At 51.1% G+C, this 26,769-nt stretch overlaps 1 protein-coding gene across 7 annotated transcripts in view; it reads left to right on the top strand.

Annotated features, from left to right (window-relative positions):
* DAG1 (dystroglycan 1) overlaps nt 1–26,769 on the top strand; it is a 51,742-nt gene that overhangs the window by 16,273 nt on the left and 8,700 nt on the right. For 6 of the 7 annotated variants that reach the window (XM_082060510.1, XM_082060513.1, XM_082060514.1 and 3 more), the window contains exon 2: nt 18,256–18,652. In XM_082060510.1, coding sequence (XP_081916636.1) covers nt 18,371–18,652 — 282 coding nt within the window. In that variant the 5' untranslated portion in view covers nt 18,256–18,370. Of the gene's footprint in view, nt 1–3,880; nt 3,900–18,255; nt 18,653–26,769 lie in introns of those variants that run through there. The other variant, XM_082060516.1, reaches the window with a different exon arrangement.

Here is a 26,769-nt window from a genome sequence, read left to right as displayed (position 1 = left end):
TGCTGCACGGGCTAAACGCACCGTCTCCTGCATTGGAAGGAGAAACTGCAAGTGCGGAGGCTGTTTGCCGTGCCCTGGGAACAGCGGGCTGAGCAGACCTTTCCCGACCTTCTGGTGCGTTGAGAAAACATGCTTGTTTTATGGGCAGTTAATTTATAGAAAGTTCCTGTTTAAATTTCCTCCCAGAGCCGTAAAACCGGAGGACAGCTGCACCCACCAGCCAGCTAATCAAATGCTGCTCACACCTGGCTCGCCCTCCCCTTCCCCTCACTGCTGTTAACTTTTGGCTGCTTGGTAAGAAGAGCAAGCGGGGCAGCTTTGGGAAATACCCTGAAAAACTGGTTGGAAAGCTATTCTGTGCATGGGGGTGACTGGCTGGGGATCGCGGTGCTTGGGGTGTCCTGCCCACAGCTTTCTGGGATGGGATTTTCCCCAGGATAAGTCAGTTTTTGTATTGGATTTGCCCTGGTTTATAAAGCCTGGTTTATAAAGTCTGAAAATACAACTGCGTTTGCATTTTGCCCTTCTTCCAGGCGTGGGGAAGCTGCATTTATCTCCTGCTGCCTTCTCCCTCCCTCCCCAAGGACTGCAAATCTGCAAAAACTCATCGACTTGTTTGTAGTTGTGTTTGTGCCTCTTTCAGTGAAGAAAATCACTTTGAGAAGGGTGCTGGGGCACCTTAACTCCAGGAACCCTGCTTTGCCTTGGCTCCATGCGGCAACCAGGCTGATAGGATTTCAGCATGGGTATGTGCTCTAATAAATTCGATCCTAATAGCTAATTTTGATCTAGTTTGACAGGGAGGTCAGATCTTAAAGGCACTGAGCTTTTACTAGAGCTCCTCAGAGCCGCTTTTCTCTCTTCTGACAACAAGTGGCTCACGTTCCATCCCTCTGCTTTGTGGGTTCGCTGCACTTGTATGGGTCTATTTTCCTTCACCTTCTTGCTATGTTAAAACTGACTTGAAGAAAAGGAGGAACTTCCAGTTCGTGTCCAGGGCTGAAAAGCAGAACTAAACTCCTGCTCCTGCACTCCCAGAAATATCTGTTGGGGCTCAGAACAGCTGTCCTGGCCGGGCCCGGCTGTCCCCGCTCGTCAGCCCTCTGCCGCGGGGACGCAGCGAAGCTTCGCCCTTCGGAAAGGCTGCTGTGTTTTCACCCTTATCTCCCTTGTGTTCTAGGGGTGGCTGAAGGGTGCAGCAAATGACTTTGGCATGAGCGGATGGAGGGTAGAGAGACTTTTCTGGAGCCCCCTGCTCTGTGTACCAGGAATTTAATAGAGGTGTGATGGCAGGAGTGAGCAAAGGGGAGCGCTTAACCCCCGATATAAGTGACTGAACCTGTGAGGGCTCCTGGAATAAACCCCTTCAGCCCGTTCCCTCATCTGATGCAAGAAAACTGCTTTTGGCGTGCTTGGGGCCTGAAATCACTTTGATTTGTTTAAGCTAGGGCCTGTTTCCCTTCCCTTCCCTTAAATCTCCTCTGCAGCAGTTGATAAGCAGCCGGTCCCTTCTTGGGGAGAAAATGCAGCAGAAAGAAATGCCAGGAATGTGAACAGCAGGTGGGGACTGGCAGATGTACTTATCAATCATGGCAGGCTGACGGAGTGGTTTATTCCTCCAAAGAGCTACTGTTTGCCTCCGGCTTGGTTTGCAGTGTCCTCTCCAACCCTCTCCAGATAAGAGCAGGGTAGTTTTCCTATTTTTTTCCAGGGGCAATGCTTGCTCTGTGCAGGACTCCCTGTGCTCCAGGCCAGAAGAATGGGTTGGTGGAGGTAGATCCTTTAGATCACAGCACCATACCTATAAATAACATATTTGGGATGGGCTTTGGGAAATCCTGCTTCCATGTTGCCCAAGGAGAAGGCAGACTCGATTCATTAATTGTATTTGCTGCACTGTTGCTTTTCAAAACATGACTTCATATCTCAGAGGAGTCTGGAGTTATTTCTGTGGACAAAACCCTGTTTTAAAGTGGCGATGCTTTGAGATGACCCGCAGTGACAAGCGAGAAGACTGTGCAGCTCTGGATTGCGGAGCTGCCCTTGTAGAAAGGGGAGCAGGAGCGGGTCATTGCGGAGGGGTCTGAAGGATTTGGCCATGGTGTGAGTGCTTCTCAAACTTGTTTTTTTCTGTGGGTGCTCCTCATTTTTTGAGCACCTTGCACTTCATATGGAGATGCCTTTTTGTAGCAGGACAACCTGATTTACATGAAATAACAGGCTGAATGGTGAGAAGCCTTTATCTGTTGATCTCTAAGCAGCTTTCCTGTGTGTTGGCAGCGTGAGCAAACCTGCTGTCCCAAATGACGTTTAGGTGTTTTTCCCAGCCTCTAAGCTTTCATTCTGGCTGATGTGCTTGTGTCAGAATATGTGTCACCACAGTGCTTCAGATCCATTCCAGTTCTGTGTGATGGTCCTTGCAAAACCCAGAATAAGCCATAGACTTAGAGATGATGCAGTTAGCCCTGTTTTGCAAGGCTACTTCAGCTGGTCTGGCTAATGCTGTTGTCTACAGCGCTTCAGGGCACCCATCTCTAGTAATTTGCCTTCGTAGGGACATTGCTGATGTAGGTAGTTGATATCTTTAGAAAAAATGAAGGCACATCTGCCCTGAGTCCTCTTATCAGGTTTTCTTCAGATTGTTGCTTGTTTTTTGTGAAGGAGCGGTGTAAGAAAGAAATAGCTTTCCCAAGAAAGAGGAACAGTGGGAAGAAGGGAGCAGTCAGTTCTACGGCATGGAATGAAGACCTTGGGAACACAACTTTTCGCAGCAGCAAAATGTGATTTTCAAACTCTGCTCAGACAGCACCATCTCGCCTAGACAGGGCTTGTATTTGGGAGATGCCTCCTGCAGCTTTTAAAGTAGTTCAGATTCTGGAGCAAAGGCAGCGATACAAGCAGTGACGCTAATCAGGGTGTCATTTGCATTGCTACCTGGCTGCGTTCTGGGGAGCACCTTGCCCAAGGATCGAGCATCAGCCAGAGGCAGCACCTGCCTGTGCCCAGCTCTGCAGCCCTGGATCAGCACAGGGGGATGTTCCCCTGGGCTGGATGGTGTTCCCATGGAACTGCCTTCCAGGGGAATCATGGAGTGTCGGCCCTAACCGGGGAGCTCACATGTCCCAGTGCTCAGCACATTCCCCAGAAGTTGCCTTGCAGTTCCCTCTTGCAGGACTTCCCAAATTAATTCCCATTTGGGGTGGATTCAGTCTAAACCTCTGGGCATGGGGCTGCCTGCTTTAGTTGCTGGGGCGGTTTTTGCTCCAGGCCTGCGTGGAGGAGCCATGAGTGTTTTGGTGATGCATTTAACTCTTGAACTTAATGCTCACGCTTGGAATTTCCCATGCTGCATCCCTCCATCAGGCTTTGTTTCAGCTTTTCAGCAAAAGTAGTTCAAGCATTTCCAAGAGTTAAAGGATAAAAAAAAAGCTTTAGGTTGTCAGTATTTACAAAACCAAACAGAGCCTAACTGCTTGCATTGAGAGGTGCTTGGTCTGGCACAATGGCTGGGAGGTTGGCAGCCGCCAGGTCTGATCACAAAGGATGTGCCATCTCCTCTCCCAGCAAAAATGCCCCATATCTCATGGATCTTATCAAGTTACAGGCGCCTGGAAGGCTCCCAGTTCACCTGTGCTTTGTAGACTTGATCTGCCAAGTTAAGGTTTTCAAAGATCCTGTCCAGGGCCTCCTCCAGCCCTGAATGGCTGCAGGGTGGGAGGGAGGTGCTGCCCGGGCCACCCCCAGAACAGGCACCCGGATCCCTCTCCAGGGCTCTGCCTGCTCACAGCCACGGGTGGGTGACCGACCTGCCTGTCTCAGCAGGAGACAGAACAAAAGCTGCAATAGGAGCAATCTGTGATGCTCACTGTGACCAGCTCATGGACGACCTTGGTTCTCAGGTATTCTGACATTTTTAACTCGTTATTTGCAAGCTTGCTGTTTTACGTTTTGTTTTGTGTTGTTTGTTTTTTTTTTTTGTGTTACCTAGAGCTACATCGTATGTTATTAGGAGAGCAGGGTTTAGGCTCAGCCTACAGCAATGAGCAAAGTTCCTGACTGGCATAAGGTCTTGAGGAATAGATGAGCAGCAGTCTGTCCCTGCGGTGGAAGGCACTGCTCTTATCTTTGAAAGCTTTTGTCTTGTGTGTTTTTTTTGGAAGATGCTTCAGTTCTGTAAGCTAGTTTGGTTTGCTCTGGACTTTGCTGCAATAGGACAGCGGAGGCCTTTGGAGGACAACACTGAACTTATAATTATGTTTGAAAAGTCCCAAAGCTGAATCATTCTTGATGGTTATAGCATGCTTCTCGCTGCAGCTGCTGGCCAGCTGTTGTGGCTGTTGTCACACATGGCTCTGGGAAGCACTGGGTACAAAACTGCCTGAGGAGTCCAGTCCATCCAGCAGAAAGGCTGAAGATGCAGAAACGCTGCTCAGGAGACCTTGGCTGAGCTGGAAGAAAATGCTTTCTTTGGGGAGGCTGGCGAATGAGTCCTGGCTATCTGCTGCTTTAAAAACCGCTAACTGCTTTGTGTGAAACACCTTGGAGGTGCAGGGGAGGGCACCCTCTCCTGGGCTGTGGTACAGAGAGAGCGTTGTGGTACCTGATCAGAGACCTAAGTGAGCGCTTGGTGACTGTAACTAGTAACCTAGGTTATTTTTGGCATAGTGTCTCTGCTTCATAAGGGAGGGACTGAGCTGCTAAAACCACATTTTCCCCCTACAGCCCTTTATTAAGCCCAGAAGAGGCCCAAGTACCAATCCAGAGTTGCACTGAAGAGCTGGGCCGCTGTGGAGCTGGAAATTAACCCTGGCTGCAGCCTAACGGGGTTTTTTGTTTTTAAACCGTAAGCCGAGCCCCTCCAGGTGAGGATATGGTGATTGTGGCCAGGCTGTGTAACTGGCTCTGCTGAATGGCTTGTAAGTCACCTGCCCACATCTGGACCGCTCTGCATCCTCCAGATGTGGCACAGTGTGCAACTGGGTCCTACGGGACCAACCTGATCTCAGCTGGGACCTTGCAGGTTGTCCCGAACCTGCAGTCTCCTAATAATGATAAGCCAAGGAAATACTATATAGCCACCAAAGTAAAACATAAGCCAAGCGAAACTTTGGTGCAGGTAGTTTGGTACCTAATTGCTGGGACTGGAGTCGCTCTCCCGCTCTGGAGGCTGAATGAGACATCAGCAGTTTGTTTCCTTGCATCTGCAGCAGCACCGTGAAGCGAAGGAAAGTGAACACATCTTCAGAGTTTCACAGCCTCACTGCAACTCCAAGGCTTCGTTTTTCCTTTGGCACTTGAGCCCTTATTCTCACGCTAAAACGTTTATGTTCTCCTGTGCTGTTTAATAGCATGGAGCCGTCAGGTTTTCCGGGGAGTGTTTCAGATTTACTTATATCTAAGAACAGCCATAGGAATGTGTGTGAGCAGCCAGGAAAGTCCAGTGGGTGCTAGTAACAGGATGCCCTCCTAAACTAATTAGCGGGATTTGGACATTGCATTAGTAATGAAGATCAGAGCAGAAATCAAAGCAGGAGTGACTTGGGGGCGTGTATTCAGAAGAACAGGCTGGCAGTGATTAAGGACAAATGTATTTCTCTGCTGTTATTGCTCTCAGGAGCGCTCAGGACTGCTGTGGGTGGTTGTTGGGCTGGAAAGTGGGGTTCTCCTAATTTCTCTGTGGGGTCAGCACAGCCTGTGCCCAGGGCTGGGCTGTGTTCTGCGTGCCCCATGGCAGAGAAAGGGACTCTATGGGAGAAGAGCTCAAAGTAATTAAAATATGGGCTGTTGCAAAGGGTTACAAAGTCTGAGAACTCCTAACTTGGCTAAGAAATGCAGGCGTGAAGGGGAGAGTGGGTTTTAGGTGTCCAAAGCACATGTGGTGAGCCAGAAGAGATGGTGTTTGGCTCAGAGAGGCTCGAACTGGTACTAAACCCGAGTGCTGGTTTAATTTTCCTTGTTGACTCAGAATGACATCCAGTTCTGTTTTCCTGGGGCATCAACTGGAGCTGTGATGGCTTGGCCCCATTCCTGGGATTCTTGCAGAGGGAGCTGGTCAGTCATCACGTGCTCCACTTTGCACCAGGAAGTTGGTACAGGATTCGTCCCATGCTATTCCAGTTTTTTTCTCTTTACAACCTAAAATAATGTTTTAATCTTCCCACTTGAGTCAGGAGGACGTGGCTGTTGCTGTCTTCTGTGTCTGTGTCGAGCTGTGAGTCCTCGCTGCTGTCACAGTGGGACGTGGTGTCAGCATGCTGGGAACACAGGGACCATCTTTCGTCTTCCGTGTACAAACTGCAATGGCAAGTCAAAATAAAGAGATGCAGCCTGTGCTCATACTATTTGTAATACACTGTAATTTGGGGTTTTTTCCCTTTAAAAACATGCAGGTCTTGTTTCCGAGCTCTCTGACCTGTACAAGATAGATTGCTGGTGAGGAAGGCAGAAATTACTGGATTTTTCTGCTGTGGCAAAACCTTGGGACCATTCTTTGAGGTCTGATACCAGATGCCATGCCAGCTAGTTAACTGTTGTAAACGTATTACACTATGTGGGCTCTGTGACTGCTCACAGAAGAAAACTACCAGTTTTCCTTGTCTTGTCCTTGCTGTCTCTCTGCCTCCCCCTTTTCCTGTGAGCACTTTGCCTTTACCCAGTTTGTCCTTGGCTCCCAGTTCTAAATAACTTGTCTGTCTGAGCAGGGCAGTTTGATCCTATTTTCAAGTCCTTGGGACTTTCTTGTTTGTGGAATTTGGGTGCTGGGAATGCAGGATGTTTGTGTTGGAATTGCTGCAGGGGGGTTGTTTGGAGCAACGCTGGAAACTTCTTTGCCGTGGCAGGTGCTGTGCTGCTTGCAGAGAGGGACACATTACCCTGCCATGTATTTAATCAATCATGCTGGTTTTGTGCATGTTGGGCTTGTTTCTCTCACCCTTTTGGCCAGATCCTGAATACACTGTCTCTGGTGTAAGAAAAGTTAGTGTTTAAAAAAAGAGGCCTAAAAGCCACTGATGTTCCTTACAGCGAAGCAGTCTGGTCTCACCTCGAAATAATTCGACTTGTCTCTTATTTCTCAATACCAGAGCAGGGTGGGGAGAAAAGCTGGAGCCATCTCTGCGTTGGTGTGATGAGCAGCTCCAGCCGGATTCCCCGCTCCTGGCTGAAGCCATTAAGGCCATGGCCAAAGCCAGCTGAAGGTTATTTTTTAATTATGCAGTGCAGGTAAACAAGGTAATTTAGCTGAAAGATAATGCAGTGAAATTAATGCTGCAGGAATGCGATGCAGACTCTGTCTGTCTTGTATTTTAAGGTGCTCATCTTTGCTTTTTTGTTTAAATCAATGCTCTTGCACTGGGGCAGTGAGGAAGCAGATGGACCTGTGGAGCCACACTTTGTCGCGCTGCCTCGGTGAGCTGGTGCTTTCGGATTTACTGTGTGAATGAAAGGCTGGCCGGCTCAGGCCAGAGGTTATTGTGAAGAGCAGATGGTTTTACTGAAGCAGTCCAGCTCTTTGCTGCCTGGTTTTTAGCAAGAGGAGGAGGCACCCATAAAAATGTGCACCTGCAGGAAGAGGTTATCAGCTTGATGGTTTTTGGTGACTCCTGAATTTCTGCAGGTTTAAGGGAACGTGCTGCTGATATTGAGGCAGTTAATTCCTCCTCCAGAAGCTTTCTCTGCCTCTGTGGCATGGGAGCGATGCTGCTTCATTTTGCTGTTTTCCCATTTTATGCTTGATGGTTAAAGTTAGAACGTTTATATCTCATTCTGCCAAAAAGCGTTTAGAATAGTTTTCCTGAGAAACGTGGCAAGTTGCAGGTCAGTGGCTGATGCCCTGGCTGCTCTGCACTAATCACTGGGTGGTAAACATATTTAAATGAAGAGCTATGGCAGTCCTGCTAGCTGAGTAATACATCAGGGCTGAGCAACTCCATGAAGTTGGATCTTAATGCCTTGGCTTGGAGTTGTAGGGTGGGGCGGTGAAGCTGACGGATCGGCGGGATGTTTCTAAACAGAATGTGCCTGCCCTTAGTTACGCTGCCACGAGGAATATAAATGATGCTGCATATGTAACCGAAGTGCTCAAAGTGGCTTTTTGTTGGTGTTACTTGCCTCGTTCTGTGTGTCTGCTTAATGTCAGCTGGTTGTGCTTTACGTCCCTTTGGTGGCAGCCGCAGATCTCGTGCCCGGCAGGTGGGGTAGAGATCCTAAGCCTTTCCTTCCAGCCCTGTGCGTAGTGCTGGACCCCTGGTGCTGTGACATCAGCCCATAGGAAATTATGCTGCTTAGACACTTTCAGTGACCTTCTTGAAATATTTCATTATCTGAGGAATTTTGTGGAATACCCAGAAGGTGATTAGAACCCCTTGGAATGTGGCCGCCTCTACATAAAGCAGTCCAGCCAAACAGCATTTTGAGGCGACTCTGGAAAGTGAAACCTCATCAAGATTTTTTTTTTTTAATTTTATTTTATTTCCAGATTTGGGTTTGGTTCCTGCAGCCCTGGGGCTGGAGGAACACCTGCCCACACTGCCTGCTTCAGCACTATTAGCAAAGCCCCTGCTTGCTCCTGTGTCCTAGGGAGGCCCAAATGCTGTTCTTGGTGCATCGGGCTGTTCTGGTGATGAAAAAAAGACTCTGCTCTGCCATTGAGTGGCCAAAATGTAGGTGAGAGTCCTGCTGCAAGCCCTCTGGCCAGGCCCAGGTGTATTGCCAGAGCCGGAGCCTCCTGTTCCTTCAGAACAGCATTTGGAAGTATGATCAGGTTTCCTAAGGGGCTTTGCAGGGCTGCCCTGCCAATCAGTCACCTCTTTAATAGCTTCTGCTTGTTAATTTGACAAAAAGAGCTTTATACCTCTTTTTTATTAAAAAGGTGGCAAGGTAGGTGGGAGAGTTTTGGCTAACAGGTCACACCGGAGCTCACCTCTCTTGTGTGCGACTCGTGCAATGTGTGATGTGCTCCGAAAGGCAAACTGGCAGAAACTTCAGTGAGATTTCCTGCCTTGCCAGACAGGGGAGTTTATCCCTTCATGTCTTTCTCCTTTTGTGTGGACTATTTAGTGCTCGGTAAGACAAAATGTCCAGTGGAAGCTTCCTCTCCGATTAGGATATTCATAGTTTCTCATCCGTGTGGGTTCTCTGAAGCCTCATAGGGGGTTTTGTTCAGCCTTTAATTCAATTAAGAAATCAAGCAAGAGATGCAAATCTTTTTAGCCTCATTGGTTTCAGCTCCAGAGAACATCTCCTACTTATTACAGCAGGGCAGCTTAGGGAGCAAGTGTTTTTCTGGGCTTCAGCTGAGATTTCAGGTGCTGCTGGAGGCTTGTGGATGATTTTGTCCGTTTGGAGCATGGTGTGGAGCAAGGACTGCAGCCACCTGTTGGTGCCTTGGTTTTAAACCATTTCTGGAGCCGAACCTTCGACAGAAAGCTGCTTTCCAGCCGGGTGAATTCTCTCAAAGGCTGTTAGCTGGTGTGAATGAGACGTGAAACAGCTGGTGGATGGTGAGTACTGGCAGGGGACAGGGCACACGGTGGTGACTGTCACGCCAGCTGCTCTCACACGTGTCCTTCGGTGCTCGCTGGGGAGCGACCTGCCTGCTGAGGACCGTGAGGTGGGCTCCGTTACCACACAGTCCTTGCGTTTAAAAAGTGACGTCTCGTCTCTTGCTTTGTTCTGCTGCTCAGGTGCCTCAGCTGTATGTTCTGACTAGAGCTGCTGAGGGGTCCTCTACCTACCTCATTACCCAAACTTTGTTAGACAAAGTTTATTTTGCTTTCTGAGAAGTTGTCATTTGTGCCTTTCACAGATGGGGGTGGCTGAGATGCGGTCTGGGCTCGGGGTGCTCGGGGAAGGCGGAGGCGGTCTGGGCTGATCTTGCTATACTGGAGGACTTGTATTTTGGTACAGAAATCCACGTTAGTTTTAAAACTATATAAAACAGCTTTGTCCCTGCGAATTCACATGTAAACCAGTTGGACCCCTGTGTAAATTGTTTCTAGAGAGCCCAGAATCAGACTGCAGCAAACACAAGCTGCTATGGCACGGTGAGCCCGCAGAGCTACGGGGAATTTTTCTTGAGTCCTAAATATTCCAGTGATTCTAGCAACTAGCGCCCTTCAAATCCGAGTGCGGTGTCACGGGGATTGCTCTGCCTTGTGTGCGCTAACCAGCGAGGTAACTGTCTTGTGGTCAGAATTACAAGTGCTCCGGTGTCCCGGAGCAGTGCTTTGGTCTCACCTCGGTCGGGCCAGCCCGGGTGTCCCCTGTCCCAGGCTGTCCCACAGGGCAGCTTCTGCTGAAACGCTTCTGTAATGCCGCTGCCTTCACTTCAGAATTAACTTCAAGCAAATTCAGCAAGATATGATACTTTCTTGACAAAAGAGAAATCTAGAGTCAAAAATACCTATTTTACCTTGGTGCCTTGAGTTCTGTTTTTTACTAAATCTTGGAAACTGATAAAGCATTTGTATGCATGTATACATACATGCCTGTCATGTTTGTCTTCAAAATATGCATTTTTACAGCATTTGTATGGAAGGAGCTCTTAGCCCCATCCTTTTTTAGTTGATTTTTTGTTTGCTTTAACCTTTTGTAGTTTAATTTCATGCGGATTTTTAGTACTACCTTTAGTTTACACTCTCTTAATCACAGGATTAAATATCAGGATTTTTACAGTCTGTTGCTCTGTTTCCAGGCAAAACCAGGAGTTACAAGTAGAGTTTTGAAGGGCTTGCCCTGGCTGGCTGCACGCTGGAAACCCAAGCGGAGCCAAAGCCAGGTTAAGCCGTGTGCCCTTAGGCAGACAGACCCTTGCTCTGCCCTGCTACAGATGTATATTTAGCCTGTGTGCCCTTTCCAGTAACAGCCGGGAGAAGATGCCTGGAGAGGAATGCGAGTCATCGCTTCCCCGAATGCCGTCCCGGGATCCTGCTCTCTGTCACGAAGTGCTGCCTGAGCCAGAATCGCTGCCTTTGTAACTCTGCCCTCTACAAAACTGTCCCATCCCACCTTTTTTTTCTTTTTTAACCCACATGAAGTTTTAACATTCATGTTTACAACCCAGTTGGGTCCCGGAGGGGGGATGTCCTCATTTTCTTTTGAGCCTGGTTCAGGTGAGTTTGGAGTCCTTTTATTAGTGGAGAGCCTGGAACCTTGTTCCCCATCACCCTCATACCCCGGTACATTCCGCTTTGCTCCAGGACAGATCTGTTTTGTACCCTTGATCCCCATTGCCCCTCTCTGTCCACCCTCCGTCGAGACGGGGCAGTGTTTAACCTGTGGGGTGGCACTGGTGGTTATTTGAGTCCCCTGCTTGGTGGATGTTTATATCGTAATTTGCCTGTTTGCTGCCAGCAGCCTGGAAAATGGCAGTTCTACCTGGCTGCGATGTTTGTAATTAGAGGGGAAAAAGCGATCTCTGAGGCCTTCGAAATACTTGGGAAGATAATATCTGAGTTTCCTTTCAACTGAATGCACTTGAAGATACGATCTGAGTTGGCTGTCTGGGAATAACAAGGTGGGAGGAAGGGATTGATTGTGGTTGCTGAAACTTTCATCAAAGAGTCAGAAGTCTTGCCCAGCCAAAATCTGTGGCGGGTCGGTCGGCACAGCCGGAGCACAGGACCCATGGGCTGCGAGGGGACAGGCCAGCAGCAGTGACAAGCAAAGGGACATCCACGGTGTTCTAGCAAGTGTGTCGGGTCAGTGTGTGAGTGTGTAGTCGTGAGGTGCTTGTAGGTACCGCAGTCACCCCCTCCTGCCTCCTGAAAAAGTCTTATTGCTGCACCTTGCAGGGGAAATGTGCTCTGCAGGGAAAGAGAACCACGCTCCATGTCTGGCTGGCAGGAGTGCTCTGGTGTCCCCCGTGCCTCTGCTGCTCCGCACTGCCCTGGGCACGCACCTCTGTGGGGTGCCCCGGGTCTGGGGGGGCTGCCGGGGCTGCTCCCTCCTCGCCACAGCTCTGGCTGGAGGGAGAGAGACTGCAGCACATCCTTGTCCAGGGCAAGAAGTCTTCCCGGGAGCAAAGTCCCCAGCTGGGAAGGGCAGTAGGGTAGACAGGCAGAGGCATCTTTTTCCATCATTTTGCATCGTTTTATCTTGGAGCAGTAAGTGCCGGAGATCACACATCCTAAAGAACGCAAACCCTGTATGTTCTCTGGACTGGTCCAGCTCCCCATTGCTGCTCGCTCAGCACTTTGCTGTCTCTCAGTCGGTGTCTCTGGCCCCAGGCTGGGGGAGAACTGCGAGCAGGTTTTGGTGTCCAAGGAGAAACATGATGTGCAAACAAGAGGGCTGTGGGAAGGCTTCATCCCTTCCTGGTGGCACGAAAATGTAATTTTCAAATAAAAGCAAGAGGAAGCTTTCTACTATCTTCCATTAAGCTAGTGGAAAGTTAAATATCTTGATGCTTACTCTAGCAGAATAAAAACCGCTGCGAGGTGTCGATAGCTGTGACCACTTCCCGTATGAGCTTCACCAAGCTGCTGTGGTGTCTGTGACTTGAGGCAGCACGTCAGTGACAGTTTGCAGCCGAGTTCCCTCCCGGCAGGAGGGTGCTGCTTGTTTCCCTGCCTGGCACACGCTTTTAGCACTGCTGTTTTGGGTTTGTTTGGTTTATTTTTTTTTCCCTAGATTATTTTTCAGCATCAGAGTTTCCTGTTACTGACACTAGATGTGCTGGAGATGAGCAATGCAGAAATACAAGAAGGGACGAGACTGAAAAAAACGTCTTTTTTGTGCGTTGTCCTTTGAGCTAGGTGTCAGTTCTGTTGGCTGTTTAACTTGGTGACAATACAGGGTGGGCATAGCTGCGGAAGAGTGTGTTAAAATGCAATTTTAGGGCAAAGAATCGAGTACAGCTTGGTTGGGCTGATGGTGTCTGGGGTGAGCAGCTAATGATGGTGAGCTTTGGGGGCTCCATGAGCACTGATGGGGGCTCACTGCTGAGCAGGCTTTCCCTTGCAGTTCCATCTCAGATGCTGAGCTGCCCACTGCTGTGTTTTTGATGTACGCGTGGCTATAGGAAGGCAGCGTTGAGCCAAAAACTTGTGAATGAACCTGTCTTTTAGAGAGACAGCCAGTCTGGGTGTGCAGCCGCTGTCCCTGGGGGTGCCTGGTCAGCACCTTCCCCCACCGTGCCCGCCGGTGCCGCTCAGTCTGCGTGACCAGCGCGTCTCTGTGCCGTCCCCATCCTGCATGTCCCTCTCCGTATCTCATCCCCAGCGCAGCAGGAGCCGGGGCCATCCTCTGACAGCGTACATGGAGGTTGGAAATAACCCCCCGAGTCATTTGCAGCACATTGTAGCTTATACCATAGGCTGCCTTTGTTCCAGGGGTACATCCAGAGCTGAGCAATGCAGAAACTCCTACTGTTTCCTAAATTTCACTCTCCAGAATGTTCTTTGTGCATATAATGTGCCGAGCTTGCAGACTGGCATACTCTTAGTCTTGAGGAGTCTGCTTCTATGAGTTCATCAATTGGGTGCTGGGTTGCTCTGCCCAGGTGTGCTGCCCCCCAGCTGTTTTCCCCTCTGCCTTTGTTTCCTAGGCTCCTTCGGCACAGCGCAGACGTGCCCGGAGCACCCGCTGCCTCTGCCCAGCGCCGGTGCCTGCTGCGGCGTTGCGGTGCGGGGAGCACGCACAGCAGAGTGCCATCTTTGTGTGCCGGGCCGGCGACGCCGAATTTCATCATCCCTCCTGCTCGCTGCCTTGACACGCAGACGCGCGGTAGCTGACAGGACTTGCCCGGAGATGCTCCTGTGGAAACACGCACAGGAGATCTCTGCAGAGACAATACCTCTCTGCTGGAAAGTTGCACTGGCCCATTTTAGCCAGGTTGGAGTTCGCTTCCTTAGAGAGAGGCCTCATGTTTACTGCTTTCTTTAATGGGGCTATTGGTAAATAAGCAATCAGGTAAGTGGGATTCCTCCTAACTCTCCTAAATACCTTCTTATCTGGAGTAGAGAACTGCACGGCAGTCACCTGAGCCTCCTGCATGCTAGGCTCAGTGGCGCTAATATGCTGGCAGTGATTAATTACCGCAGCCCAGCGATGTGATGGTGTGCTTGAGCAATTGGATTAGATGCAGCTGGACGGAGACTTCACTTTCGCTGGTTCTTGCTGAAGCAGCGCTGTGATCGGCCCTGGAGGAGGAGTGGTATCTAGGGCAGCCGCGCTCCTGCTGTCAGGACACATCTCTGGCCCAATACTCCCCATTCTGTGCTGTGCAGAAGAAAAGGTCCCCGGGAAGATGCATGGCCAGGAGTAGATACTTTGTCCTGCTCTCAGTCCCATCTTCTGTCTGCGCTATTCTGCGTTCCTGAATAATGAAGGTAGAGCATGTCCTTAACATGCCAGTGGGCCTTGTTGCTGCATGGAGAAGGAGCAAGCTCCAGCGTTGTCTTAACAAGTCAGCATCATATCAAGTGCAGCATCATATCAACATAACTTCACCCAGCAGGCCCAGTTCCTTGTCTCTGGGATGGGGTTTTGGCACTGGAGATCAGGCATCAACATTGGCACGTGCACCGAGCGCTAGCGCTGAAGCAGATGTTGCTGCTCGCTTTGATGTTTCATCCAACGCTCTGGAGGTTCAAGGTTGAGACCAAAAGAGCGCGCTCAGAAGCAGGATGATAAAGAGAAAGTCAGTTCTTTCAGAAGATCAGACAGAATGAAACATCCTGAAATTCAGGACTAACCTGAACCTTTGTGTTTGTTCTGTGAAACCGGGCAGTAGGGATCCTGCTGGAAGAAGAAGCACTGTGCCATGCAGAGAAGGTGGGGTGATCTGGCCTTCCCTTGTAACTGGGAAATGCTGTCCAAGTCCATTGGCCTTATGGCCCGATGCTTCCCAGAGATGAGCAGACCACCTGCAGAATGCCATCTGCGTTTGGGGTTTGGCCCCGTTTTGAGCTTGTGGGAAACTGTCTGAAGCACTGAGATTTTTGGCTGCCAGAGGGCTCCAGCTCTGTGCCACTCACTGGTCACAGATAGTGATCCAGAACACTGACTTTTCCCACATACAACGGGCACGATGTCTCAAACCAGCTGGATTTCACCCATGGTAGTACCGTGTGGAGTGGTGTGGGCTCTTGAACCTGAGGCACCATGCGTGTCCCCAGGGCTTGTGCAGCCCCACTGCAGGTGACATCTGCTCTGTTCTGCAGCCACATCGGGACCTGCAGTGCTGGCGGCCGGGGGACTCGCTGGGCAGGACTGCTGGCTTCAGGCAGAGAACCTTCCCTCACAGAAAGTGTTGAGCCTTGAAGCGATGGTCCACGTGGACCTCAGCGCTGCAGGCAGTGCCTTGTTCCAGCTCTGCCGGGCTGTGCACCCTGCCTCTCCTCTGTGCATGCTGTGAGAGCCTGGCACTGTTTCAGCTTCTGTCGATTGTTTGGTGAGGTGGAGCTATGTTAAGGGATTTTTTTTTTGGTGGTGGTGCAAGTTTGTTCTCAGATCTTCTGTTTGTGGGTTGTTTTTTTTTCCTTATCAGCTACTGAATTCCTCCTATACCTCCCGTGTGCGCTGCTTCCATATGCAGAGGCCGTTCTTCTGTAGATCTGCTAAAATGAAATTCTGACTTTGCGTGACCTGCAAGTGTCACACGAGGCCTTCATGGCCAGTGTGTGAGTCGCTTGGCTGAGGGGCACGTATCAGACGGGCAGGGTTTGTTGCCTGCTCTGATAATTGTTTCTGAAATGGGCAATGACTTCATCTTCCTCTCCTGCTCGCCACAGATATCAAAAACAGCTCCTTTCTGCCCAAATACTCCTCTCCATCCAACAAAAACCGCCCCAGGCTGGATCCTGTCATTTGGCTGAGCAACATGGGGCCGCGCTGTGCAGGAGCTCCACTGCAGCCGTGACAGGGCCGGGACTGGCCTGAAGATGTGGTGCCAAACCCCTCCAGGCATCTTCACAGCTCCGTGTGGCTGTACCAGGGTGTCTGTCTGTCTGGTTGTCTGGGGCGTTTCTCCCCGGCTCAGCACGGCCATGTTTCCGTGCTGATGGCATCTGGGCCTCTGCTCCCAGCGAGTCCCTGCTCCTGCCTGTTCTTGCTGTGCGGGTTGTGTTCTGGTCCCGCGTGCAGAGGACTTCCCAACGAGCAGGCTTCAGGAGACACTGCTCACGGGACAAGGCATCATCACAGCAGTGTCCATACCCCGCGCACCATGGAGGCTGGAGGCGCGGGCAGGGGATCCGCCGGTCCTTCACAGCAGCTAATTCTGCAGCTAATTCTGCTAATTTAAGGCACTGCAGGGATGAGAGTCCCTCATTTTCCTGCTGTGATGATCAGTGGCCTCCTCAGGACCTCTTGCAGACGTGTCTGGAGAAGCAGCTCGGGCATCTCACTCTGGGTGAAGACCACCATGTGCTTGGTTGCCTTTGGGAAGAGCCTGGCCTTGGCTTCGCTGTTGTTTTATGTGGTGTTTTGCTGTCCCAGTCAGTTCAGGCAGTTGGAACAATGACAGCAGCAGGGGAATGGGCTTTCTCCTGGCGCTGGCGTCTCTCACCAACCATCTTCCTGTCTCTTGTGGTTTCCAGCAGCGTTATTCTGCCTCTGCTGTCTCTTGCCTTCTACTTGAGACAGGGTTTCTGTGATTGGCAGCGGTCAGATCAGATATCTGCTGTAGCCCGTGGTTATTGCATTCAGCTCATAATTTCCACTACCCAAGCCCTCTTTGATAGCTGCGACTGCTCACTGGGTCCGTTACCTTGGCGTGGGAGATGCCAGCCCCTCTGCATGGACGGTTTGTTGTGAAAAGGCCCATCAAGGGGTGAGGGTGTGCTAGTGCTTGTGTGCTGCCTCAGCTTCTCTAGAGTGCAGGTTTTGGGGTGAGCAACCAAATCTTATCTTCTGTCGTTCCTAGAGCCTGCTGTGGTAACCTTGGCTTGGTTGCCAGCACGGACAAGCCCTCTGCCTGCTTCTGCAAGCCCATGGTGAGCAACACACTCTTACCTGGCCGCAGGACTGCTCTTCGTGCTGCCCCGGGAGCTCTGCAAGGACAGGACACGGTGGGATTTCCCTTCCCACCCGCTCTGGCTCCGGGGTCTCTTGGGACAGTGTGATACAACGCAGCTGGAATGGGATAAAATAAATCAGAGTGTGCTCAGAGGACTGGGAGCCAGTGGTGAGGAGTTGGGCTGGGTTTGCTTTGGGAATTTGGAGCTGCTCCTCTCTCAGCCTGGACAAAGGCGAGTTGTTTCAAGACACACGAGTGTCCGTCCTCCCGTCCTGCATGACCTGCTGCCCCGCTTGTTACCTCAGATCAGTGACAGAGAGCTGTGCTGGCTGCAGCTGAGATGCCGGAATGGGCAGCGTGGCTTCCCCAGGGCCCCAAATGGTGAGCGTGGCTTCCCCGGGGCCTCCTCGGTGAACCCCCTGGCTCTCCTGCAGACAGGCCGGGCAGAGGAACGTGGGGGCGCACACAGATCCGGGACTCCACACAGCCAAGGGAGGAGCAGTGAAGGAAATAACACACTGTATGAAGAGAGGAGAGAAAGGAGAGCTGTGACCCAGGGGACCAGAGGGAGGGCGAGGATGGGGAGGAAGCAAATAAAGGAAGAAAACAGCAAAGCGAGGGAGAGCTGGAGGTGTTTCTTGGCAGAGCATGAGGCTGGGTGAGCTGGATGGCCTTAGTGGTGACAGACACAGTGTGTGTAGCTTACTGCAGTCTGAGTTTGGGGGGCATATTGCTGGCCCCAAAATGAAGTCTAAACATACTGGCTAATGCCAAAAGCCGGAACTGAGGGGGAGCTTGGCTCATGGGTCAGAAGAGTAGAAGCGTCTGTTGTGCATCAAGTTGTTGATGGAGTACCAAGAGGTTTCTCGGGGTTTTCAGATAGGGTAACTGGCATTTAGAACCACTGATGCCGCAGCCTGGCTTCAGCTTGCCTGGGAAGGTCCCCTGTCACTGCTCTGCTCTCTCAGCTTCAGTTGTACCTGCCCAGGTGCCGTCTACCTCCTTGTGCCTATCTTGGGATGCTGTGGCTCCCGAGCAGCAAGAACATGGCAGCGTGCACGCAAAAGCGGGAGGATCTTGTTTCCCCAGAGAAGCTGCATGTCAGAAAAGGAGCTGAGAAGCTTTTGGTCTCTTTAATGGTAGCGATAACTCTTGCAGTTAAATAAAAATAAAGAAAAAACAAAACTAAGAGGGTAGCATGGCAGGGCGCCCTCTGTCCATTGCAAGGTGTGTGTGTTAGCAGCTGGCTCGGATATTGTGATAATGCCCTGACTTGGTTGCCGTTGTTTCCCCAGGTTCGCAGGACTCCTAGGATGAGGCTGCTGTGAAGGACCGGCGGATCCCCTGCCCGCGCTGCCGCAGATTCCCCGCCGCCCCATTCCAGCTGGAGCACCGTCACCGCCGGGCAGAATGACTGTTGGGTGCCCCATGCAGCCCCCGTTCCTGGGGAGGACTTGGCTCCCCGTGCTGCTGCTGGCGGCCTCTGCTCACTGCCACTGGCCCAGCGAGCCGGCAGACGTGGTTCGGGACTGGGAACACCAGCTGGAGGCCTCCATGCACTCTGTGCTCTCGGACCTCCGGGAGGCCGTGCCGGCCGTGGTGGGCATACCGGACAGCTCTGCCGTGGTGGGACGCTTCTTCAGAGTCTCCATCCCCACGGATTTAATTGCTTCCAATGGAGAAATTGTCCAGGTGAGAAGTGCCGTTCCCTGAGGTTCATTTTCTGTTCTATTCTCCCAGGAGTTGAGCTCGTCACCTCACTCATAGGCTGGGTCACGAGCAGACTTAAGGTTTTGTAGGACTATGGGAGAGTGGTTTAAAAAAAAAAAAAAATCCTCACTTCACTGCAAAGTTCTTTCCTTGCGTAATAATGAAGAGAGTGAAGAGAGGAGACTTCTCAGGGGTGACCAATGGGGCTTGTTGGCTGTATTTAAACTGTGAAGTACTCTGCCCCCGCAGTGATGGGCACAATTGTAAGAAGATGTTGCCTTGGGGCCTGGGGAGCCACAGATTTCCTGCGCCTGCCGCTCTGACGCGCGGGGAGTTTGCTTCGCTGTGGTAACAAAACATTGCTGGACAAACAGACCTTGTTCTGCCAGCGGGGCTCTGGGCTGCCTTTGACACAGTCTCTTCTGACCTCGTCCCCGAGTCCTCTTGGGAAAGATGGGAGCCTTTCTCTTTATCCGACTTAAACACATGCTGCTGGCGCTGCAGACACCTGAAATCTGACTTTTGGAGCTCATCCTGAGGGCAAGAAAGTGTTAGAATAGCCCAGAGGAGGGTGGGCACGCTACTGAAAATGCGCTTGCTCGTCTTTAGTCCTTTCCTGGGAGGGTGCTGAGAAGTTATCTTCTCAGTATCTGCTTGCCTGGATCGTGTGGAGTTCAGAAAATTCTGTTCTTAAACAGAATTACCTTCCAATCTTGAGATTTTTTTTCAAAGAACAAAATTGCAAAATAGTTTTAAAAATCCATTTTTAGAAAACATTATATAAAAGACAACCTTCTAGTCTGTCTCAGAAGATCAGAGTGAGAGGGAGATGGAGAGCAAGTCGGGAGAAAGTCTGACATCTCAGCTTCTGAACCCAGGCAGGATTGTTTTAGCTCTGCGTACTGTCACGCAGTTATCTCGATCCAAATATGTGATCCCGCTGGCTTCAGCGCGGGTGCCGGGACCGTGACGTGCCCGTGGTAGGCAGAAAATCTGAAGAATGCATCTGTTACCGACAGATGGTCAGATGGGGAGGAGGAAGGTGGTGGGTGAGCTCCTGGCTGGAGCAGTCGGAGAAGGGGCCGGGCTGGTTTTGGAGCAAAGGCTGTGACATTTAGTTGTCCCTGCGGGCCAGGAGGCTGGCTCAGGGGGAGGTGGCGGTGCCTGCCCTGCTTTAACCACAGCAGCTTTCCTGAGCACGGGCACCCGTGTAGTGCTGGGCTGGAGCATTCCAGGCGGGTGCGGTGAGCCCAAGGTCTGGTGTGATGGAAATGATATCTTTGGTTTGGGATTTTGCATCGGGGTGGCTTGTTCTGGTGTTGTCTAATGGCAAGAACAATTTTCAGTGTTTGTATAACATCACAGCTTTCTCTGTCTCCTTTTCTGGGCACAAAAGGCACCTGTGATAGCTGCAGGAAAATCCTGATAGATTATTTTAACCCCACCTGATAGCTTTGAGCAATACCTCTGCGGTAGGCATGAGGCATGTTTGGGAACACCGGCAGGTCCCTGAAGAGCTTTGCATGGAGCAGGACCCAACAGTTGCTGGTCATGTGTAGTTCAGCGAACGCTGGGAGCGATTTTCACGCTTGACGGTGGGTTTGCCCAGATGCACGTTGCATCTGTTCACCTTGAAATTGATTTTTAAAAGTACAGCAGGCTGACTTAGCCAGCGTCTCTGGGAGGGCTCGTTTGAGGAGAACGGAGCACGGCTGACCTTTGCTGTGGGGACTGGATTCCTGGCTCACGAGAACTGCGTGGGCCGTGTTGGGTGCTGGGCTGCATTTTTGTTGTGCTGGAAAGTTTCAGGGCAAGTCACTCTTGTCTTTTTCCCAGGCTGCCTTGCACTTCTCAGCCAGAGCGGTAAAAGCGTGACACTTCTGGGTCTGGCTAACTGCTGTATTAAACTGTAATAAGAAAGAGTAAGGACTGTGCCCTCTGAGGTGAAGCACTGGCTCAGGGTTTACAATGAGATTGGGTTGCCTATATGCAGACCCCTTAAATTTCTAAGAAATTGGCTATTATTTAATTCAGTTTAAAAAAAGCTGACAGTTGATGCCCCCAAGTTCCCACGAGCTTCCCATCTGGAGCCTGAAGAAGGTGTGATGGCTTCATTTCTAGATAATTCCCACCCATTATTTCTGGGCTCAGTTTGTTTGGTGGCGGGGGAATTGCCTTGAAGCTGCTTCTCAGATCCCCTCCCTGCTTGTTAGCAGATTCCAGCCGGCCATAGACAAAATACTTTTCTCTGCAAACTTGGTTTGTGGGCTGGAAACAATGCCAGGCATCTGCAGCGTGGCGGGGGAGTGCGCGGGCACATCTGCGCGGACACGGGGCTCTGGGCACAGGTACGAGCTCCTGGGAGCCATCGCCGGCATTTCCATGCCACCCCCAAGCTGCTCGAGAACAGGTGAGGTTTTTATGGTTAAGTACAAAAGCAAGTTTATTCTAACGCACTCAGGGAGCAAGTCAAGACGCCAAGGTGGACACACAGAAAATGAGTAAATAAAACTACCTCATGTCTTAATTTCAGAGTCTGGTTTTCACATTGCTCAGAGCCAGCTGTCAGCAAGGCTTTGTGGCCGTTGTAACTCATGGCTGGCAACTAGAAACCCCCGTTGCCTGTGCCTTGGTTGCTGAGCAGGTGTGATAAGCTGGGTCAGGCATTAACGTGTCCTCTAAAGGGTGGCTGCAGCTTGCAGGTATTTCAGCTGTTGGATTTGGGGGCAGGTCAGCCCAGACACTGTCCTCTAATCCTCCTCACCGCTGCAAGATTGCTCTCCTGGTGTCTGAAGGTGTTTTGGACACGAATGCTCTTTGCTGTGCCTTCCCAAAAAACGGTTAACACCCTGCTACAGCTGCATTTGACACCAAAACCTTGCCATTTTTACAAGGGTTGGGTTAAAACATTCGATCTCCCCCCGTATCGTACACCCCCATTGCCATGCATAACGGAGGTGCTGGGGCTGGTCCCCGTGGTCAGTCGTCACTGCCTGACCGTCTCCTACCCCATTTCCACCCGAGGCTGTGCCGAGTCTGACCCGTCACCTCTCAGCTGTGTCCTGTTGTTGGAGAACAGGTCACGCAGGGACCAAAGACCAGGTTGGATTTCCCGTTCCTGCCACTTCCATTGGAAGCTACTCCAGAATCTGGCTGCTCTGATTAAAAATGCAGCTTCTAGCCTAAATTTAGAGATGGGTAGAAATATTTATATGTGCTGCCCTTTAGCTTAAATCAATTCTACCTTCATAATATTTACTTCCTTTATGTATTTATAACTGACAGGCATATTCCCCTGTCTTGATTTTTATTTGGTTAAGCAAGGAGCCTCTTTAGTCTTTTTCATAAAATAAGCTTTCTTTTCCTCTCCCCATCTCTGCAGCTGTCTTCTGCACCTCTTCCAGCTTGAGTTTATTTTTCTTATGTTTGCGTGAGCACATATACTCCAGATGAAATTTTACCAGAGCCTCTCATAAAGGCATCAGAACTTCCTTTTCTCATCTATAAATAACCTTTTTTTTTTAATATATCCTACAATTGTTTGCTTTTCCATGTCTGCCTTGCTTTGGCTCGGACATCTTGCCATCAGCTGAAATATCCAGGTCTGTAGTTTTTTCTGCTTCCAGTCGTTGGGGTCCCAGAAGAAGACACGAGGCAAGGCAGGGGATCGTTGATTTTGCGCTGCCGATCTTGGTCTCCACGAGATCTGCCAGTCCCATCTCCAAGGTTGTCCCATTTTTCTTGTACAAAAACGTAAGCCTCCCGTTGCTGTCTGGGTGATAACACAAATAATGGAGGTGAGGACAGTGACACTGGTGTCACTCTGTCCGCACAGGGGATGGTGGCTGCTCTCCACCCATCCCACCTGCGAGGACACCCTGGCACAGACCGGGAAAGCCGGCACTGGCCTTGGCCCACGACAGAAGCAGCTCACAAAGGACATTGACCTGGTCATCACCTCCATCCTGCACGCAGGACATGGGTTGGACTTGGTGCAGAAACTGTTGTAGAAAGTATCTGGCATTTGAGCCATCGCACAATCCGATACCCTAAATGTAGATGTCCGCTGTATACAAAGACATGCCATTTCATGGCTTTTGTTTAAAGGTGGGTCTGTAAGGTATGCTGGAAGGAGAGAAATCCGCTTCCCGAGGCACATCCCCGCACAAGCAGGTGATTTGATGTGGGTTCCTTGAAGGCACCTAAAGCTGCTGACCTGGGCGTGTTGGGCGTGGGATGGATCCCACGGAGCAGATCTGCTCAGGTTCATTGACCGATGCTGAGAAGGTCTCAGGTGAGCACAGCTAAGTCTTAGTATTCTTGGCTGTTCTTCTGTTTCATTTTGTAGTGCACCATCTCAGCGGTGCTTTGTTGGGAAGGCAGATAAAACACGTAGTGAGGGCCCCAAGAAGCTGTATGCAAACAGAGCTGGTGGCAGGTGATTAGCACACCTGAATTAACTCACACGGCTGATGTACGTGGTGCAGCTGTGCAGTGGGTTTGTCCTGTGCAGTGGGTTTTTGGGGTTATCGAGCGCTGGATGTTAATCTGGGCAAAAAGGAGTCCTGCTTTCCAAGCAGGAGCCTGATTTTTCCAATGGTTGTTCTATTTGCCGTCTGTTTAAGTGGCTTTTACTGAATAGCTTTATTCTAATCAGACTCCAGGGACCTTGTTTTCTAAACAGGACCTGCAGGGTTGGGTTGCAGGAGTCCTGACATCTCGTACGTGCTGCCGGGGCTGTCCCACACGCCTCAGCCCTGCTCCGACCCAAAGCGAAGGGCTGGCTGTTGGCAACCAGCCTGCAGTGCCAGGATGCTCCGTTTCAGGCAGCAAAACTATGAAATACTGACTCGTTTATTTTCTTCTCTTGCAATGATCCTTATTCCAGAGAGTTTGAACTGAACGTGAATTTTCAAGTGGCATTCCTCAAAGGAGGAAGACAAGCAAAGAGCACTCCTGAAGGGCCGTGTCGTCATTCTGGGTATCTTAAAAGGCTCTTGTGTCGAAGCGTTTGAGCTTCACCTCGTCCCTGGGGTCGCCAGTTTTCTTGCACTTTGCCTACCCAAAGGTGTAGCAACAGCAGCTGTTGAGAGGGGAGCGCGCTGGGATAAATGCCAGCGCCTGGAACAGGTCCAGGCAAAGGACTTCTTGGGCAGGGCTTTGCTCAGCTGCCATGCTGCAATCTCATTGATAAGATGGGTTGATAAGATTTCGGCTGGGGGTTCAGGGGGCTGCTTATCTTTTTCCTGCAGCAAGACCGTGTCGGGGAATTTGGCATTTTCAGTGCACGCTTAGTAACGAGCTCTGAATTTGGAGGAGTGGAAAATGTGACTCAGTCTTATTATAAACTTAGCTTTTCAGCCGGGCTGGGAAGTTCCTTGTTTTGTCCTGCTCTTAGGGGTCCTTGCCCTGAGCATGCGGAGAGACCGAAGAATGCGACAGTGGGGAGAATCCTTCGACAGAGCCGACCTGAGCTGGCAGGACCCGGCTTGCCGTCCCTCGCCGCGCTCCCCAGTGCCGGCTTTCCCGCAAGCTGCTGATGGCAGGAATAAATTGCCAGGGCTGGTGAGCTGCGCGGCGGCAGCGCTAAACCCCCAGCACTTGGCATCCCTGCTGTGTGGTATTTTTGCTTCCCTTTGGCCTTTCGCTTATAAAAAGTCGTGCTGAAAGAAGAGCCTGGCTGAACTTTTTTTTAAAAGCCGTTTGAGGCTTTTCCTGCCCCCCGAACAAGGGGGAAAGCGGGGTGTGGGCAGCCCATGCTGACCCCGGCCCTGGCGCGGGCGGCTGCTCCTTCCCGCTCCAACAATAAGGCTAAACAAATCCTTCCAAGCTGCTTGCATGGGCTGATGAAAGGAGGATTTCTTGGGACACTCAATGTTTTGTAGTGACCTCCCCGTGAAACAGCTGTTGTGTTCCCTTGCCCAGGCAGAGTGGGACGCTGAATGGTGCCCTTATAGCTAACACAGAGGCACATCTGGGAGAGAAGCCGTCATGGTAGGAGTATGCGAGGACGGCATGAGCTGGGCGTAGCCGCTCAGCCTGCGCTGTTCCGAAGCCATTTTGCTGATGGTGGAGAAGTTGGTGAGACAAAGCATCGCCCTTCAGGGAGGCTGTGGCCGCGCAGCACAGCCCTGCGCTCTGCGGAGGAGAGGGGATGCTTTGTGTGCGTGAGGCTTCGCTTGCCTGTTTAACGGCTGGAAAATGCAGATTAGCGGCAAACACATAAACTTCTTGTTCAGGTTTTCATGAGCATGTAGAAGTAGAGCAGCTACTTCAAGTAGCTTTGGCACCTGGCCCTTCTGGGACTGAAGTTTGAACTGGAAGTCGAGGGCCAGGACCTGTGATCCAGCCTCTGCAGCCTTGCTCTCCCTGAGCTCAGCTTTCGGAGCTGAAACGTTTGATTTTTTTTCTAAGGTGACAGCTTCGGTGCACAGGGGCATTCAGGAAGAGCTCTGCAGGGCTTTCACTGGGACCAGCTGGAATGTGGGGTTAGTTTGACCATCCTGCCCTGTGCACAGAGAAAGCACCAATTACTGGCTGTTCCCTTATAGCGTTTGGTCTGTGAACAGAGGGGATGAGCTCCTGCTGGCTGTGAAGACTCAGGTCACCAAGGCTGACGTACTTCTGAGAACCAGTCAAGCCTATGGGCTGTTTTTAGACTTTCAGGGGCAGATGCGTCTGCATGAAATGTCCTGGAGCAGCTTGGTTTTGTCCATGAGGTCCTGCACTTTGGTGCGAGGTGTGCAGGAGAGCAGTGTGGGCTGAGGATACCCCACAGCTCTGGCAGGGATCACAATCTCCTCCGTGGGGAAGCGCGTGTGCTGCGATTCACCCCGCTCGCTGTGCCAGGGAAATGCAACTTTCCTTTCTGCAGACTGAGCTTTCCCGTGGCACAGCGCTATGCGGTGGCACCAAGGCTGTGCCCAGCAAGTGGAGACTCGGAGAGGTGTCCGTTCTCCTTTTAGCACTGTTTTCTGGGCTTTGTGTTTCTAGGCAAGACCCATCTGATGTCCTCCCTAGCTTGTAATTCTGCTGTATTTGAGGCAAGGAGGGGGGAAGTTGGATTGGAGGCTCCTTGTGTTATCTGGTTGCACACAGGTGAGCGTCCCTGTCAGGGCTGCTCCTTGGGGCCAAAGAGTCGTGGCCATTGTGATCTCCTGCCCTGAGCTGTCGTGTTCCCCAGCCTGATGCAGCCGCATCTCCTTCTGCAGGACCTGCACGGAGCAGCAGTACCCAGATGCTTTGGCTGCACTTCAGGCACTGGCTCTATCTTCATGTTGGTGAGGAAGAGGAGCACAGAGCCTGCTTCCCAAAACAAGGGCTTCATTCTCTGACTCGGGCCCCACATTCTCATCCCTTCTCTTGGCCCCAGATGGGCTGTACCAGCACCACGAACCATTGCAGTGCCTGTGGTTCCAGCAGCGCTGTGGCACATGTGGAACCTGTGTCTCTGCCATCACACGTGAGACAAGTCAGCCCAAAATCTGCCTGCCACCATCTCTGGTTTCACCATCTGTTGCTTCTGCTGCCAAAACTGCCCAGTGCTGCTGCATTAGCAGGGGGTTAAGATGAAGCTGGGTTTAGACAAACAGCTTAGGTTTGACTCTTTCTCTGCAGCTGTATTTGCATTTGAATTGTCTCTTGGTTTCCATTTTCTCTCCCCTGCCCGCTGGTTAATTGCTTGCAGGAGCCTGAGGCTGCAGACTTGGTTTAACAGCGGTTAGGTCAGCGTGCTGGAGCCTGGTTCAGCTGCCGGCTGTTCAGATGCTGGGAGGGCTCAGCCGGGGTACTTTTCATTATTGGCCGTGTGTGTTAGGGTAACGCCGAAGGAGCAACCCCGAAGGGGAGTCTGTCACACCGTGAGTTGTCATCAGTAATTATACTCCAAATAAAATCCTTGGCACGGAGTCGGTGTCGAGGGTTAAGATTGCGGGGTGACAATAAAAGCCTGGCAGATGTATTGTTAACCTCCTCTCCCCCCCACTTCCCCCTCTTTGCCCCTCCCTCTCCCCCCTTCCCACTAAGGACAGGCGATCGGGAGGAAAAGAAGGACAGAGAGAAGAGAGTTGGAAAAATTAAAGATGTTTTACTAATGCTAC

The sequence above is a fragment of the Streptopelia decaocto genome (assembly GCF_964273445.1).
Source record: "Streptopelia decaocto genome assembly, chromosome: 8".
In the NCBI taxonomy this organism is placed as follows: Eukaryota; Metazoa; Chordata; class Aves; order Columbiformes; family Columbidae; genus Streptopelia; species Streptopelia decaocto.
This window is presented reverse-complemented; position numbering and strand designations above follow the sequence as displayed.